Raw genomic sequence first — 18,467 nt, forward strand, 5'->3', positions numbered from 1 at the left:
ACCTCCTGTGGCAGTGAATTCCATGTGTTAATCACTCTTTGGGTGAAGAAGTACTTCCTTTTATCCGTTCTAACCCGACCACTCAGCAATTTCATGGAGTGCCCACAAGTTCTTGTATTGTGAGAAAGGGAGAAAAGTACCTCTTTCTCTACCTATATATAGAAATCTTGTCTTCTGAATCAAAAATTTGGCAACCCTTCTTGCAAGTTAATTTAGTACATGGTCAATGTTCCCTCTAAGCTGTGGAGTCTTGTGAGCAAAAAGTCTACTTTGTGAGCTACTGGTATTAAAGTTGTGAGCAAGCGATTTGGCTACTGCATACATTAATTTGCTCTGGAGCCATCTTTCCTGAGCTAAGACAAAAATGTGTGAGCCGGAGGCTAAAAAACTGTGAGCTAGCTCACACTAACTCAGCTTAGAGGGAACACTGCATGGGATGGTAAGCACCACTGCTGAACCTAAAAGTATGGCCCCTGAGATACAGACCCAGTCTTTCTCCCTTTGCCCTTATTGTCTTATTGACTTATGGTTAAGCAGTTGCTGACTGCATTTGCAGCTGTCCAGAGGTGAACTTACTGATTGTGAGGCCCTGGGCAGATATATTCCCCTTACCCATTTCCTCCCAGCCATCCAAAGCTGATTGTTTTTGTCTTTGGTTGGCAAATCATTTGCAGTTACCTTAGGGTGGTGTGAGTGTGCTACATGTGTTCATCTCTGGATAAAATTTGTAAAATCTACCAAACTCACAGTGTTCTTGTGATGATATAAAAGCTAGAAAGCACTTTGAAGACTATTTAAAAGTGCTACACAAACTAGTATAATTACGGATCTCTCCATAAACAATAGTAGCATAGTATACTTTATTAGGGCTAGACACAAAGTCACAAAACAACAAGCATTCCCAGAAATTATCATCAGTCTGGTTAAGTGCAAAAAGCAAAAGTGGTGGAGGCGGGGGGGGGGGGGTGTTTTAGGGCGAAATGGAGGAGTCTGGTTTCTGTGTCCCCTTTTGTACTGAATATCCAGGCTGATGAAGGGTTCATTGAAGCTCTAAAGTTTAAGCACTGTTCTTTCTCATCTACTTGCCAGCTATTCTGCTTTAAGCCAAGGAGAAGCCATATACGGGATGCAGGGAAAAGAACTGTGGGAGAGGGGAGTGACAGAAAAGACCCTGAGAGTTCTAGGGTGGGGAAAAGAATAATAAAAAAAGAAGACATCTAACAGCTTTGGAAAGAAGGCTGCCTTGATCTGAAATATTTACAACCTGCCAGGCTTCCTTTTTTTTGATTCTGCAGCAAAGATGTGTTATGAACAATTGCTGTGGAGGGAGAGGCAGCTCACACCGAGGTAGTCCATTGCACGCACCTCAGTACTTAGCCAGCTGCATGGCTTTCTTAACTCTGGCTGGTAATGCACTCACAGAAGGCTTTGTGCGATTCTGTAAGATGATGGCTGATCAGGCAAAGGGAGCCAGTTGTGTGTGTGTGTGATGTCCACGAGAAGGAAGAGGCTGGCAGGTTGTAAAAGGCAAGGTATGTTGGCCTCCCAGAGTGCAAGAGTGACTGGCTGGGTTGCACACTCTGCTGCAGCTGGGATCTCCAGGTGATCCAGGCGGGAGCGGGGTCTGTGGGGCAGTCAGAAGGGGGCCTGTGACAGCCCTACAGTTGATTGCCAAGCACTGTCCAGGGACAGCTGCAGCTCACAAATGCAGCAGCTCAGCAGTCAGGGCCCACAGTGCCCTCCTCACATCCCCTGCCTGGTGGAGCTGCCCCAGTTGTCCGGTGGCTAACCCCCCCCCCCTTGGAACTCCCTGTGATGTCCAAACCACCCCAGCAGTGGACTTGAAAGAATACTATTATGTCATATGAAGAGCCAGTTTGGTGTAGTGGTTAAGTGCGCGGACTCTAATCTGGGAGAACTGGGCTTGATTCCCCACTCTCCACTTGCACCTGGCTGGATGACCTTGGGCAAGCCCTAGTTCTGATAAGAGTTGTTCTTGAACAAATAGCAGTTTCTGTCAGATCTCTCTCAGCCCCACCTACCTCACAGGGTGTCTGTTGTGGGGAGGGGAAGGGAAAGGAGTTTGTAAGCTGCTCTGAGACACCTTTGGGTACTGAAGGGTGGGGTATAAATCCAATCTCCTCATTGAATAAAGCCTTGTCCCTTGAACATCCATCCTGATACTGGAATATGTTCCCTTTAAAGCTGTCATGAAGTAGCCATAAAATTACAGGACTCACATTTTGCATTATGATGTAAAAGGCAATGGCTTTAGGAGGCATTTGCTTGTTTAGCCCAGCCCTGTTGTTATATGGTCCATCAAGAAGACATGTGAGCTGAGTCCTGCTTTTATGTGCTCAGTAAGCTGCCTGGCATGACCTTAGGGTTCTTCTTTGCATATCTTTCTCAATGCCATAGTCCAGCCTTGCTTACAAGATGTAATCATCAGCAAGTCTCATTTTCCTACAGGACAACTAAACCCATTTGAAGATATGACCTTTGTCCGTTAACTTTCTGTCAACATAGGAATGTACACCTCAGTACCACGTAGCATGTTACAGAAGGCTAGCCTTCAGGTTTTGTGGCATGGATCTATGTGGTCAGGTCCTCAGGGTTCAGTTAGGGAGCTGTTCTCAGTGCTAAATGGAGGCTATTGTATGTTAAGTGTAAATTTGCCCTTAATCACTGGGTTGTCTGATTGTTTGCACTGACCTTTATGCAGTGCCTCCCAAAGCTCTGTGGCAGGCGCAGGCCAAGGAGTCGCTTTTCCTGTTGACTTCTGTTGTGTCTTCTATCCACCCCTTTTGGTTGGTTGACATCCCATATCAATCCAGATCACTAAGCTCCTTAAAATACAAAATCAGGCTGAGAATCGTGGGAATCACTGTAATGTGGCTTGTTGAGGCAACCTTTGCATCATATCTCTCCTTAGAAGCAATCTATGGATATGTCTCAGTTCAAGTGGATGCCCTGGTGTGTGCTGCAAAGTGAATCAATGGTTTGTGTTTTGTTTTAGCAGTCAGATTATTTCAACTGAATGAATATGTAAAGCAGTTTAAAAACAATAAAATAACATTTGGTTTCAGAAAATTTGCCCTAGCTTTTGAAACCAGATGTGCAAGCACAGCTTCATTTGAATAATGCCAGACTTCTTACTACTGAAGACTTTCCCCCTTATATGTCCCCAAGTCATGAAATGTGCTGGTTTCTTAAGAACATAAGAAAAGCCCTGCTGGGTCAGACCAGAGGTCCATCTAGTCCGGTATCCTGTCTCACACAGTGACTAACCAGTTACTATGGAAGTACAACAACAGGGCACAGAAGCCAAGGTCTTCCCCTGATGTTACCTCCTTTCACTGTGATTCAGAATTTGACTGCCTCTGAATATGGAGTCACCATGGCTAATATCCACTATTCTCCATTAATCTATCGAATCCTCTTTTAAAGCCTTCTATGCTTGTATCCATCACTACAACCTCTGGCAGCAAATTCCATGAAAACATGGTTAAGTTTGCTACAAAGGAACAAATATGGAGTGTTTAACTTTTAGCTCATTCCATAAGACAACTTATTTCAAGCAACTTTTAAGCTGTTGTTTGTATTAGCTAGATCCAGTTATGTGTATTTGATTTATTAGAATATTTGGCATTGGAATACCAAAAAGTCTTGGGTGTTTGAGAAGTTTTAACAAGAAGCTCCTGTAATTTTGGTCAGCTTGAGTACTCTAGGTTTCTTGTCTAAATCTGACGGGTAGCATCTGGTGTATGGTATTTAGTAAGTAGCATTTCCTGTCCTGTATCATGTAAAGCTGGTATCCCTGGTGAGAGATGTAATAGTGAATAGAGCCTGTGAAAGTGGCTAGCAGGTGCTCTAAGGTGTGAAATCCTGAGTTCCCTAGTGTGTGTGTGTGTGGGGGGGTGTTGACTTCAGTCCCTGTATACTTTGCACAGTAACCTGAAATTCATCTTGTTCAAGCTAGTACACTCTGTTGCTGGGGGTGGAGAGGGTAAATTAAGTTCCTGTGCTGTCAAAATGAGGGAAGTGTGATTTTGTCAAAACCGATCTCACCCTAAATTTTATAGCAATTTATCTTTACACTACCATCTTAGATGCAGTGTTTTTTCAAAAGTATGTTAAAAAGCACAGTGCAAGAATTATTGTAATAACGCAAGCTGTATAGAAGCTTTACAGAGTGGCATGCCTTTGCAAATGAGGAGACACCTGGTCTGCTGCTGAAAGGTTATATTCTTGCCTTTCATGTGAGGCCTCCAAAACAGCAACTGCTATGTGAACTTCTCTGCTCAGGGTTAGTATGCAGAAATTGAGGTGCCATGGTACATTCTGGTTGTTCATGGGAAATGTCCTGTAATGAACCCAAGGAGCAGGGTGGAGTGTGAGCTGTGGGGCAAGCAGGTGTGGAAGTCAGGTGATTAACCCGAAAACTTGTAGGGCAGGTGGCAACCTCCTGTGGCCTAGTAGGGGCCAGTGGCCTATTCTTTCAATTTGGCTGCTGGTCTAAGTTGCACAACAACCCACGTCAGCTGTTTCAGCCTGCATTCTGCTGCCAAATAGACATGTTGCAGTTTGAGGTCTCTGACTGTCTCCAGGCTACGTCCAAGTAGGATTGGGGTCCTGTAATAACATGTCATGTGTTCCTTATTGATAACCCTCTGTCTGCTGCTTTATCAGACTATGCGTTCGTTCACATGGAGAAGGAAGAGGATGCTAAAGCCGCCATTGAACACCTTAACGGAAGGGAAGTCAAAGGCAAAAGAATTAATGTGGAACTCTCTAATAAAGCTCATAAAAGGGGACCAGCTGCTTACAGCGGGCAGCCAGGAGGTGGAGCGGAAAAGAACAAAATACCAACTGTTGATAAACTCCAGCCCAGGAATGATCTTGCCTTATCGATGGCAGCTTCCACTTATTCTACACTTGAGTATGATTATCAGCAGCGCATGGGCAACAACAACTTAACCAAACTTGACTCACATGATGGTCAGGCCAGACAGGTATCTCCCTCCTATTTTGGAAGGGACAGGAGTCCCATTAGACGTTCACCCACAAGAGCAAGTTACACACTTCCTATGACAGCCCAGCAAGCTTCCTACAGAGACCAGACTGCTGCTGCCTCTGTGGGAGCAGCCTACAGAGACCAGCCATCAGCCTCTCTTGGGATGGCTTATAGACCCCAGCCTACAACTGGGCAAGCCGCAATGTACAGAGCCCAGCCTTCAGCTTTGGCTGGAAATGCATACAGAGCTCAGTCCTCTGTTCCCATTACAGCTTCTGGTGCCCAGCCAGTAGCCTCAGCTCTAACGTCCTACAGTGCCCAGGCAGCTGCCACTTACAGTGCTCAATCTGCTGCTGCCGCCGCTGCTGCCGCCACCTATGCAGCACAGCCTGCTGCTTCTCAAGTAGCCTCCTACGGGGCTCAGCCCAGCACAACCTATGCTGCTGCTTATGGGGCTCAGGCTGCTGCAACATATGCAGCTACCTATGGGGCCCAAGCAGCAGCTGCATACTCAGCCTCCTATGGGGCCCAAGCAGCCGCAAACAGCCAGGCAGCCTTGTACAGTGCCCACGCTCTCTCAGCACAGTCAGCTTCGTATGGAGTCCAGCCAGCTGTTGGCCACCAAGCATCCTATAGCACCCAGGCAGCATCTGCTCTGCCAGCTGCATACGGAGCGCAGTCTGCGGCAAATCTTGCAGCCACTTACAATGTGCAGGATGCAGCTGCCTCTTCCTACAAAGCATCGCTCCCTGCTTCACTGTCTTCGGCCTATAGAGCACAGGTCTCCAATACAGCAGAGGCAGCCTATGCAGCACAGCAGTCTGCTTCCGTTCCATTGGCAGGTTACAGAGCTCAGCAAGCATACAATGGACTAACTCAGTCTGCACAACAGATGGCCGCCTACACAGCCATGTCTCAGTCAGAAGCTGCTGCGCTCCACCCTCCATATGAACGCACCCGCCTCTCTCCGCCACGTGGTAGCCGTGAAGATCTCATCAGAAAAGCAGCTGCAATGAATAAGAGGTATGCAGCTAAACCCAGGGGTAATGCTTTGCATGTCAGTCATGTCTTCTGTCTAAGGATCTCCATGCACTTGCAGAAAGAACCTTCAATCTGCAGTTCCTTGGGAGGTGACAGACATCTTGCTAATATTCTAAATGGGTGGTTGGAAGTGAAGGTGGGTGGCAAGTGGGGCTGGCTTCTGTTCTCTTTTTGCTATACTGGCTGTGCTGTTGGTTCTTCACCAGTTCAGCTTAAAGTTTCAACACTTTTCCCCCTGTGCTCTTCTCTTTGGGGGAGGGGGACCTTATGGGTAGCATTCTATTGCTTTTCCTGTCTGCATATTTCTGTGGAGGCTTATGAGTAGAGGGCTGGGTTGGACACTTGAGATCTCAAAGTCCCAAACCTGCAGAGGGTGGTGGTGGAAGGGGTCTTGTGTAATGGCCTTGATGTCTGACATTCCACAGAACGGAAACCATGCTCTGGACATGGATTGCATAAAAAGATTGAACCAGTTTAGCTCCTAGTCATGGTGACGTAATGCAGGGCTGAAATACTTCTTCTGATCCCAGGGAGCCAACTAAACTTTCTAGGATTCAGCCTCTTAATTACCTGAGGCCGGCTGTGTACATAGCACTACTATTTTGGAATACACGAAACTCCAGGAGACTGGAAGAGCTTTCAGCTGTGGTATAGCCTGAGGTGAATTTGAGCCCAAGGCTCAGCTGTGGAACACACAAAGTCATGTAAAAGCCCTGTGTTTTTGTTACTCTCTGCGTTTTCCTTGGCAAATAACCACTGTCCACTTTCATAGACCTGGGATGAGTCTGTGTGTATGTTAAATTGCAGGCTTGAACGTTTGGTTCTGTGTACCTCTTTTTAGGTATTGGCCCCCTAGGTGAAGTCTCATAAGATGTGAGTCTCATAAGATGTGAGTCTCCTTGCACAGTTCTGTTGATTACAACAGAGCGTAGGCATCTGTTCCCCAGTTGAGAAGATACTGTGTTCCATCAGAAGAGGAAAGGCTCAAAAGGTTGCTTTGATCCTTGGCACCTAATAATGGCTCAGATTTGAACAAACGCAACAATGGAGGCAGTGTTCTCCTTTGGATTCCTGTAGTGTGTCTCCTCCTAAGCTTATGCCTCAGCAATCCTCTCAGTGGTAGCATATATAAGGGCATCATCCATAAGCTCTTATTTATCAAATGTCTCTTCTCTTAACCAGGTACGGTTCTGACCTCTCAGATGACCGCCGTTTATCTGATCTCTCAGATTTCCGCCGTTTAGCAGACTCCCCTCATGCATACCGCCATTCGCCGACAAAAGCTCAACTGGATTATCGCCGTCTCCCAGAAACGCAGGCTGATTATGCCCGGTATGCAGGTGCCTATGGCGATTACTTGCGTAGTGCACAGCTGCAGCTGCAGGCTAGTTACCAGCGCCGCCTGTAGAGGATTCCCCCTCCGCCGGCTCTTTCTGGGGTGGGACTGCGTCATTATTCAGAAGCCCGCCGTTGTGACCCACATTATATAGCCCCCACTTGCTGCGTTCACAGTGTGCAGCCTTTGCCATTTGATTTCAGAATCGCCTCTTAGTCACTACATTTCTTCCTGCCTGTTGGCAGCTGATCAGTTTAGCTCTTTAAGTATCTTTTTTTTAATATATATTTTGCTTATACCAAGTCTAGTTGGGAGCATGAGACCCTCCTGAGCCAATGTGGCCATCTTAGATCTCTAGGAGAGTCTGGAGTCGCTGTCGTAACTTCTTAGAGTTAGAGCTCTGTGCTTGGCCTTGGAAGCACTGTACTTGGCTGCACGTTCAGCTATTTAAAACCAAAGTCCTGGGATGAGGGTGGCCACGTAATGAACTGTGTTTGCTTCCTGTCCTTGCCTTTCTCTAGGTTGTGCCCCAGTAAAAATAAAACTGTTCCTGTATTGCAGCCCATTTCATGTCTTTGCTGAAGGGATTTCTTGATATCCTTTCCAAACCTGCTCAGTTGCTTTTATATAACAGCATACTTTTTTGATTTATGCGAGTATCAAGCGTGCAAGTAAACCTGATGTTAGAACTAAGCTTAGATTTTTTTTGTATTCTGTAAATAAAACGTGGGCTGTTCGACAGTTTAGAAAATCCAATTGTCTGGTGTATATTCCTTGAGCAGTTTTGGTGAATGTGTGCGACATTTCCTTCTTTCCCATTTGCATGTATATAAATAGCCAAATTTAGGATTGTGTCTGCCAGCATGGACTGGGAAGGATGATTCATGCACAGCAGGTATCTGTCTCCAATCTACTTCTACAGTATTGAGGATGGATCTCTCTGTAAGTGTTAAGTCTATGTAAGGCTCTTCGCAAGACAGTTGTGAACATGGCATGATTTTTTCTTTACAGATCCATCAGCCTTTGTGGTGACAGTTGTTCAGAACTTAGGGAGGTCAGAACTTTCTCATGGGGACGATGGGGATAATCTGGGAGGGGAGGACCCTCTGCTCTGACACCCATGAGGTAGGACAATAAGAAGAATGGGTTTGTAAAATCAGTGAGGTGAACAGATTGGACAGGAATGGTTACGGCTGTGTTGCGGTGTTCTGCTTCAGTCCTGCTTACTGCACTCGTTATACATTAGCAGGACATGCCTCAGTCCTTGCATGCAAAAACAGGCTGCCAGAACGTTACAGAGGAGCCAGCTGAATGACCTTCGAGTCGGGGTTTGACATCTCCACTGCACCTCTGCTCTTCCCTCTTCTTTATCTTACCTAGGAGATGTTATATAGCCCTTTTGCTCGTGCTGCTAACTCAGTGTACCTTCAGAGAAACTCCCCCCTTTTAAAACACTTCAAAAACACTTTCAAAGGGACAGTTTTTTCTGAACTAAAATTGGAGCAGAGCTCTAAAATAGCGTGGCTATGTAATCAGACAGGAGTGATGCTGGACACTGACTCAAGCTATACTAATAAAGATGCTAGGTGTAAATCAACCTTCTGGCTGTCTGTATAATTTAGGTTCGCAGTGTATGTATGAGGCTTTATAGGAGTAAGATAGCCATATCCCTGCATCTGTAGTTTGTAAGGCTGTTCCTTTGGGGTAAGCGCCTGTTGTGGCTTGTATGATCTGTCCTTTTCATTTTTATGTGCTTGAGACAATCTCAGCAGCACTTGTTTTATCAAAAAGCCACACTGAATAGCCTGTCCTTTTCCTGAAGTCAAGGTATGTGCAGTCTGCTTGTATTTAACTATAACATTTTCCTCTTAGACCTTCCCCTTCTCTAGTAGTATTAGTGGGCCTGCACCAAATTGTGCCAAAGAGGCTGCAGCTTGGGAAAAGGAGAAGGGAGCATTCTTTCTTTCTTTCTTTCTTAGATTTCTATTCCACCCTTTCCCCAAGGATCACAACAATAAAACAGCAATTAGATAATATGATATAATATATAAAATAATAAAGTCAGATACTGGTCATTTATAAATAACAAAATATAAAGAAGTGGATAAGTTCCAGGAGGGCCAAGAGAACAAAATTAGGAGAAGGCCTCCCTGAACACGACTGACTTGCAAGCCCTGCAGAAACTCGGAAGGTCCCGCAGGGCTCGAACCTCATCCGGCAAGGCATTCCACCAGGACAGGGCCAAGGTGAAAAAGGCCCTTGTCCTGGTGGTAGCCAAGTGGACTTCTCGGGGGGCTGGCACCACCAACAAGTTGTGTGATATGATGGTCCCAGGCTGTTTAGGGCTTTAAAGGTGAGTACCAGCACCTTGAACTTGATCTGGAAATAGGTAGCCAGTGTAGCTGCCACAGCACTGGATGGATACATGTATCCCAGGTTACACCAAGCAACAATCTGGCAACTGCATTCTGAACTACCTGAAGCTTCCAGAGCAGCCTCAAGGGCAGCCCTGCGTAGAGGAAATTACAGTAATCTAAGCGAGAGGTGACTGTGGCATGGATTACTGTAGCAAGGTTGGAACAAGATAGGTAGGGCACTAATTGGTGAGCTTGCCATAGATGGTAAAAGGCAGTCCATGCGGTGTTGGACATGTTTCTTAATGAGAGTGAAGTATCCAAATATACCCCCAGACTCCTAACAGAGTCCAGCAATGTAAGCATAACCCCATCAAGAGCTGGGAGTTGTATGTTGCCATCAGGTCTGTGCCGATCCAGCCACGTGGCCTTGGTCTTAGAAGGATTTAGCTTCAGCCAGTTTTTCCATTTCTTGGATTCGTCTTGGAGGCAAAATCATCACAAGCCATGAGGGTTGTTGGAGCTGAGAATTTTGTGCAGTGGCTTAAGATTCCACCACTGTGGTGGTGATGGTGCAGTATTTCTCTTGTTAACCATTTCGCTTCTGTCCTTCAAGAATCTTCTCCCAGTGTGTGAGTGAAGTGCCGTCAAACCGCAGCCAGCTTACAGCGACCCCAGCAAGGGGCGTCCAAGGCAAGTGTGAAGCAGAGGAGGTTTGCCATTGCCTTCCTCTGCAGAGTCTTCCTTGGTGGACTCCCTTCCAAGTACCGACTTTGGTTAGCTTCTGAGATCTGACAGGATTGGGCTCTACTGTGCCGCCTTTCCTCCCCTCTCGCAGTATATCCTGTTTCTGTTACAAAGAGGTGAGAGCTAAAAACACATCAAGGATATAACTTTACCCATATCTATGCCCATTACACAACTCAAGAGAACATGAGCTACTGTCAAAAAATACAGCATGGCCTGTTCTGTGTCAGCTGTAACATTCTCTGCCTTGCTGGGCCGTTTCCTGTGCCCTTCCAATACACAGGTGACGCTGACCTTAAGAAAATGCTTCTATTTTCTCCACAACAAAAAGTATGTTATTCTACTATTCTGATACATAACAGATCCATATTTTTCATTTAAATGGGAGAACCAGTAAGGGAGAAATTATTTTCCCCATGGCTTGATAGCGGCATACATTAATCTTAAAAACAAAAGAACGAAGCACATTGGTTTTTACAGTAAGTGGAAGTGAAAAAGTCATGTCATTTTGTTTTTGTCTCCCCCCCCCCCCCATTGCTGTTTGTTACAATGCAAAATCAAAGCAATGCATACTCACAAATGTGTTTTGTATTGGACACATTCTAGAGCCAAGAAGAACTTTAATATCTTTTTTCCATTAAGATCTTTTGTTTTTCCACACACGGTCATAAATATAACAGCTTTTTAAAACTGCTTTTCTTAATCTAGAAGAAGAAGAGTTAGATTTGTACTTCACTTGGAGTCTCAGAGCAGCTTACAATCACATTCATAAAATGTACCTGACTCTTGCAAAGCATTGAGTGGAATGGCAGTGGTAGAACCTCCTTCCACAAGCGAACTGCTCTCTCCCTAGTTGCGGTCCTTTTCACAGGAGTCTTCATCCCAGCAGGCAGGCATTCCCTTTCAGTCAGAATAGTTACTAACAATCAAGAAGCCCAGCTGCAACATTGGAAAGCACCAAAGACTCCACTGTAACAGTAGGCTCTTCAGCCTGATCAATTAAAAGCAGTTAATTAAACCTGTGCCACTTGACCATTGAGCATTTAAGAAATCCATATATTGGAGATTAAGTAAACTTCCAATGGAGAAATTGGGTAATGGGTACTGGAGAAACCACAGTTCATATCTTGACTCATCTAGGCACTTGCTTGATCACCACAGGCAAGTGAGCAAACCGGTTTTCTTTCACCCTCCACAGTATGGATGTAATAATCCTGGCCTACAGTCGAGGGTTGCTTTAAGGATTATTGAGAATATATTTGAAGCTCCTCAAACACTAGAAACATTATATAAATGTTAGGGCTGAAATCTGATGCACACTTACATGCAAGTCCCAGTAACCCCAGTGGAACGGACTATCAAACATGCCTGGGATTGACCTGAATCTGTGTATTTAGGCCTCATATAATGGAAATAATTACTTGTATAGAGCCATCCAGTGTTGAGAGCACTCTGCATATATTGTAAGGGCTACAACAGTCTTGAAAGCTAGATGATTATTATCACCATATTGCAGATGGGGGTTGGTGCTGAGAACCAGTGGTGTGTCTGAGACCACTTGGTGCATTCATGGATATAAGATTCAGCCCAGGGGCTTTCTGATCAGTAGCTTGGTCTCTAAGCCACCACAGGGTATCGGGTCCTATTGTGCTATGAACCCTGTGATGTAGTCTATACCAAGTGTGACTAGGGATCCAGAGAGTTTATGGCTGAGATGGGATTCAAAGTTGAGCTTTCCAGCCACTGTGTAACCTTTAGACTGAGGACGTGAGCTAGTGCGTACTTGCAGTTGGGGCCTTGAGTTGCCCAAACTGAAAAATAAGGGTTGCCTCCTAGACACTTCTTGTGTTTGTTTATAAAGTGACACAGAAAGTTTAAAACAGCTGCAGTGAGAAACATTTATCTAAAGTGCAAAAGTAAAAGGAGGGAATAAAGAAGTCCTTATCCCATAATACCTATAGTGAAGTCAATTAGAGTGCTCTGCCGTTACATTTATCTAAGAGTCAATAGTGCGGCAGGTGATGTATAGAACAGAGAAATCAGGAGCCCCCATTAGTGGAGCAGTGCTGGAAGAAGAGATGCTTTTCAATTGTAGGAATCTACATAAGACTGTACTGTCTAACAAGGTCTTCTAGATCTGTGATCCACGAGCCACTCACACTGCGTTCCTGAGGCAATGTCTGTTAAATTGCTTCACTTCAAGTAAGTATTCCATACAAAGCATAAAACTCTTAGCTCTTTGAGCTTTCTTCATCAGGAGTTGAGAGGCAAACATTCTGGTGCCAACCTGACTGCCTCCTGCTTCCTTCTCTCTGGCTGGGAGTTCTCTGTGTCTGTCGAATGATGGGGGTGGGGAGCCAGTCCTGTCTAATGGGGGGTCTCCCATTCCCACCTGCTTCTGTCTGTCCTGGGGCTTCCTGCCCAAATACCCATTTCCAGCCTGGATGGTGCCTACTGCCAGACACCTAACATGAGCATGAGCTGCCTGCGTCTCTGATTCGGGGCTATCTTATGTCTGCGTGCCCAGGGGCCACATATTTATTGGATCCTGCCTGCGTTCTCTAACATGGAGTTCCTCCATCTGGCCAAGTGCTGCTGCTAGTGCCAATTCTTGTCAGAGGCAAGGATGACATGAAGAGCCACCTTCTCATGTGGTTTTGTCTCGCATGCTGTTTTGAGAGGAGGTTCCATGGAGCTGTCACAGCTAACCGCTGCTGAAACAGCCACCTCAATGCAAACATGGCCAGGAAGGTGATGTTTGTTTTCAGCATTTTGTATTCAGAAGGAAGAAGAGTGACAAACTGATGCAGAATGGAGTCCTGCACCACCCTTTTAGCTGGAGAGAGGCAGAGTTTCTCAATTTGAGTATAGTATCCATTACTTTATTTGGTTTTCTAGAAGTTAAAATGCATGACCTGAGAATGAGATCGTTGAATGGAAAGAGGGAAGGCAAAGGATGGATAAGAGGAAAATTGGGTGGTGGTGGGGGGATAGTTTCAGCATTGTCAAAACCAAACTATTTCCTTTGGCCAAGACCCAGAATAAAAGGGTCAGAGGGAACAGATACATGCTTTCTAGGGAGTGACATGACACCATGCAACAATTGGCACCAGCAGTGTATTGCCTAATGACACTCACTGGCCACTGTTGGCACCCCACCTGACCAGTCTTCATTCCTTAGTGTTCAAGCAACCAGTCTAGTAGCTTTTTCTTGTTGCAGTCACTTGGAACATGATCAATATAATAAAAGAGGTCATGCTCAGCCTGTGGTGGCTGCCCTTTCTACAGGTATGGAAAGGGGCTGTTTTGGCAGAAACCGGCTTTGTAACTGCCCACCCCCCACGTTTTGTGGATGTGAAAAGTTGTGTTGGGTGGTAACAGCTGCTGATTTGTGTTCAGTAGCAACAGCTTTTTCAAGTGGAAGGAAGATTAGATGGAGGGAGGTTGTGAAATGGGAAGAGCCATCACTCAACACATTGATGTGTAGCTTGACAAGGACCAGTAGAAGTGGAGAAGGCTTACCTGCTTGTGCATGAGCAGAAGGGGATCTCGCCTACCCTCAACACATGTTGAAGATGGTGCTGGACTCTCGCCTTCCAGCCATCGCCTGCTAAGTGGGGGCTAGAAGTGTATCTACTTCCCCCATCCATCTTTGCACAAGGGCAAGGCATCCTGTGCTCCAGTATTGCAAGGCAGTCTGAAGGGGCATCTCTGAAAACTTTGCCTCCCAGCACTTCCAGAGGGGGGGGGGGGAGACACGACACGGCAGAGGCATTTGAGGGTGGACAGGAGAAAATGGACCCTGCCCAGTTAGTTGAACAGTGACGATGGACCTGCTGCCCTTTAAGGGTTTCACAATGGGCGTTCTCTTTCCCCACTCCGTTCCCAGCATAGTAGTGATAGGCTGACGGTAGGTCCTCTGTGAAAGGAGAGCTGCTCCTGGGCAAGCGCAGGTACAGTGGCCCGGTTTTTGCACAACAGAAGGAGCAGCAGAAATAGTCTTTGGGAACTGCTTCAGTTGTTGCACCTCTCCCCTTGCTCTCCTTCAAAATATATAGGAACCATTTGGCTTTCAGGATAGCCCTAGACTTCAGCTGCCAAATTCTGCCCCTTTCCCAACGCTCGTTGTGTACATCATATTGAACAGGCATGAGCAGAATGCCCTTTGTATATACTCTGCAAAATACTTCTGTATTGGAAGTGGAAAAGGAAAAAAAAAGATTAAAGACTATATTGTAAATAACAGTTAAATATTTACAATTGCCTTGAATTGGGAGGAAAGACTATTAATGCTGTCAAACGGTGTGTTACGGAAGCTGTTTATCTGCGTCCTAAAATCTGCTGCACTTTAGCACATATGATTGTTCAGGAATGCAAACCTAAGCACATTTCGGGGTGAGGGGGCTCCCATTGAAAACACTAGAACCTTTTAATGAGTAAACGCACACATGAGATAAGCATCCATACCTGTGAAACTAGTTTTCCAGAGAACCGTCTGGATCAATTCTTATCATGCTTATTCAGAAAGTTCCACTGAGTCCTTTCGGATTTGCTCAGAAACTAAACATGCATAAGATTGCAACTTCTGGTACTTTAAAATAAAATTTACAATTGTGTAGGAGGCAACTGGGAGCTCAGCACTAGGAATATCTAGACCAGGGAGGCAACACTTTAACAGCGCTGAGCACTAAAGTGTATCTAGCACTAGGAGTTCCCAACTCGGAAGGAAGTATGCAGTGCTCAATACATATAATGGGAACCAAGTGGGACTTCCATCTGAGCAAACATGCATAAGATCCACCTATAAGTCTACCCACTTTTAATGGGTAAACACTCTGTGGATCATGAAGGTGCCCTTTTCTATATAAGACCTGAGTGATCACATGCACTCAAGATTTTGTGTGTGTGTGTGTGGTGGTCTTGCATTTTGTGCGTGTGTGTGACCATGCCTAGAAGTCATGGAGACCTCTGGTGACTCCTAACTCGGGTTGGAGGATGTTCAGAGAAGTGGCTTGATAGCCTTCCTCTGCTTCCCAGCCCTGGTATTCTTTCAAGGTCTCCCATCCAAATACTTGCCAGGGTCGGCCCTGATTAGCTTCCGAGATCTGCCAAGATTGGGCTTGCCTGGGCTATCCAGGTCAGGGCACACGCGCTCACGATTCTTGGGCATGCTGGTGGTTTCCAAGCTGGAACAACTCGTGTCCCACTGGTGTCTCTTCAAGAACTGCATTCTCTGTGTGGCTCTCCTATTCTACCAGCCTCATTGCAGGCAAGCAAAGGCGGAGCAAGTCCTTCTAGCAACTTTTCAGAAACAGCCTCTTGTTAGCAGCAAATGTTGACATTTGAAGGCAGGAGAAAGGGACAATGCGGAATGGATGGTGAGGTAGGGGAATCTTCAGCTCCGGTCTGTCTCCTCCAGAAGTGAGGTCCTACTCAGAAACTGAATGGAGCTTAAGTTCAAGTAAGACGTGTAGAGGACTGATTTCACTGTGATACATTTAAACAGTCTTTCAAAAATTAAAAGAAGGCATGGAGATGTCTTTCAGCTCCATTTCTTGTCATGATGTGTTGAAATCACTGTGGCCTTTCTTTTTTTGGAGGGGGGGAGGTGCATGTGTGTATGTGCTTGCATGCCTGGAAGTCATGGTGACTTCTGGCAACGCCTAGTGCGTTTGGATGCTTTCAGAGAGGTGGCTTGATAACCTTCCCGTGTTCTGAGTCCTGGTATTCCTTGGAGGTCTCCCTTCCAGTTACTTGCCAGGGTCGGCTCTGCTTGGCTTCCGAGATTTGATGAGATCAGGCTTGCCTGGGCTATCCAGGTCAAGGCTCCACTGCGACCTTTCTTGAACCATCAGGGCTAACCTGATGCAAATTGAGACAGCCCCCCATCATCTACAACCTGTTGCAGCAAAGCAATGGCTTCACTTCCTGGTTTCCAGCTTACCTCTCCAGTGCCTCTGTAATCATTAACCATTGCCAAACAAGCTATAGTGCCCTTTGCTGTGGAACTCTTGCAGTTGGTCTGACATTTACACAAGATCTCTTCCCCCCACCCCCCCGGGTCCTTGTCGTCATCACTGCAGCATCAGGCACAGCTAAGCCAGGTTTCTCTGGAACGTCCCTCACAATGCAAACAGTGCCACACAGGAATGAATGCCACTGAAATAAAGGCCAGTGTTTTCTGCTAGATGAAAGGTGTGGTGAAACGGGGCCCCGCCCTCAGCCCTGGGAGACTGAGCAGCCGTACTGTGGCTCGCAAGCCCTCGTTTTTGCCTTCCCACCCTGCCTGGTGGGGCTATTTCCCTTCGTTACACGGTGCCACCACTCACTGGATTCACATCGCCTTCCTAGAGGGACAGTGAGAGTCTTCTGGCTGATTCCCCAACCTTGGGAAGTTGGTACCACAATCTTTGGGTGATCCCTGGAGAGTTGGCAACTGTTTGGATTTGGGCCCGTTTGGGTTCCCTGGCCTCCCTTTTGTTTCCAGTACTGTGCCAAGCGGGGAGGGACTAAGTGGTCAATGCACACGAGGTCTTAAACTCAAAAAAGGTTTATTTGAACTATATCCATATAAGGCACAGAACTTAAACACATGCACATCAACAACCTGGGCACAGAAAATAAGCAGGATTTAAAATGCTATTCCTCTGTCCCCTACACATACCCTCTCTATCTCTGGAGGTTGTGGGCCTCAGGATGGGATTTAGGTTCCCCCTTCCTGTTGTGGAGAAACCCCAGCCCTCCTCGGGACTGGTCACTTGTACTGTTACTCTCCTGGCTGTCCACCGGGGTTTATAGTGGCCTGGATGCCCTGGAGTCTGTGGTAACAGGAGCCCCACCTGTACGCTCCCTCGAAGCTGCCATCCAAGCTGAGCTGAAGGCCAGATTAGGCTGAGACTGAACACACACACACCTTAGGAGCCAAAGCCTTTATCTGCCTGGCTCCGCCCCTGAGGTGTGTCCATATTTTCCCGCTCTTTTCCCTAAAGCTTCTGGGAACTGTAGGCAGGGAGGTATGGCAGCTCCATTGTTCCCTATGGAGTACCCCCTCCTAAAGACTACCAGGCTGGCATCCATTTTAAAATAGTCTGCTGCCTCTGCCTGGCAGCCATTTCGTTACAAAAGGTGTGGCAGGCCTGCCATATAAGTTGCAAAGGCAGAAGCAGCCAAGAAAATGCAGCTTTATCAGGAAAGTAAAGAGAAGAGTTGGCAAAACTGAAACCAGTGCCCATTGCTGTAAGGAAGAGTGCCCTGTGGCATGGCTCACTTTCAAGGCCTTTGCTAAGTGACACTAATATAGATTCTGCCGTTCTCCCCTGCTTCGATGTCAGTATAGTTCTGGAGCCTTAACACTTTCTAGTTCATTCCCTCTATTTTCTACCCAGATTTCATAAAAGCTACAAATGGTAAAGAAAAGCTATGGGGGAGAGCTCTTTGCTTCAGTCCCCTACCATCAGCTAATGACCCCTTGTCTTGGCTTGTGCTTGGTATCCCTTTGGCTCATACAACCCTGGTAGAGGCTAGAAAGGTCTCTGGTTGCTTTGCTAGCTAGCTAGCAGACATGCAGGCTGTTCTGCTTTACTTCCTGAGTAGCCAGCAGCAGCGGCTGCGTCTTCCTATAACTTCATCAGCCAGCACCTGAAAGCCGCTGCAGCCACCTCCTCCTGGAGCCAAAGTCAGGCAGCCAGCGGCTTCTTCCAGCCACAGCAAGGCAAACTCTTGTGTCCTCATGTGCCTTGGCCATCTTGCCAAGTTTGGCTGTCTGCCTCAAACTTACTACAAAGTGGGGCTGTGCCCAAGCAGAGGCAAGGCTGTTCTCCCATCCATCCATCCAGGCCAACCAGTCCCTGCATTGCTATCGTTCCCTCCTTGCTCCCACTGTGCTCTTTCCTCACCATAAATGAAGACTGGGCATGCCGCCTCTGTCAGTGGTCACCCTGCTGCTTTTGTTTCAGTAACATCAATACGATCCCTT

General features: G+C 46.4%; 1 protein-coding gene across 1 annotated transcript in view; it reads left to right on the forward strand.

Annotated features, from left to right (window-relative positions):
- RBM14 (RNA binding motif protein 14) overlaps positions 1 to 8,115 on the forward strand; it is a 13,160-nt gene extending 5,045 nt beyond the window's left edge. The window contains exons 2-3 of the mRNA XM_015411917.1: positions 4,690 to 6,037; positions 7,238 to 8,115. Coding sequence (XP_015267403.1) covers positions 4,690 to 6,037; positions 7,238 to 7,463 — 1,574 coding nt within the window. The 3' untranslated portion in view covers positions 7,464 to 8,115. The remainder of the gene's footprint in view (positions 1 to 4,689; positions 6,038 to 7,237) is intronic.
- The last annotated feature ends 10,352 nt before the right edge of the window (positions 8,116 to 18,467 follow it).

The sequence above is a fragment of the Gekko japonicus genome, unplaced genomic scaffold (assembly GCF_001447785.1).
Source record: "Gekko japonicus isolate JY-2015 unplaced genomic scaffold, Gekko_japonicus_V1.1 scaffold563, whole genome shotgun sequence".
Lineage (NCBI taxonomy): Eukaryota > Metazoa > Chordata > Lepidosauria > Squamata > Gekkonidae > Gekko > Gekko japonicus.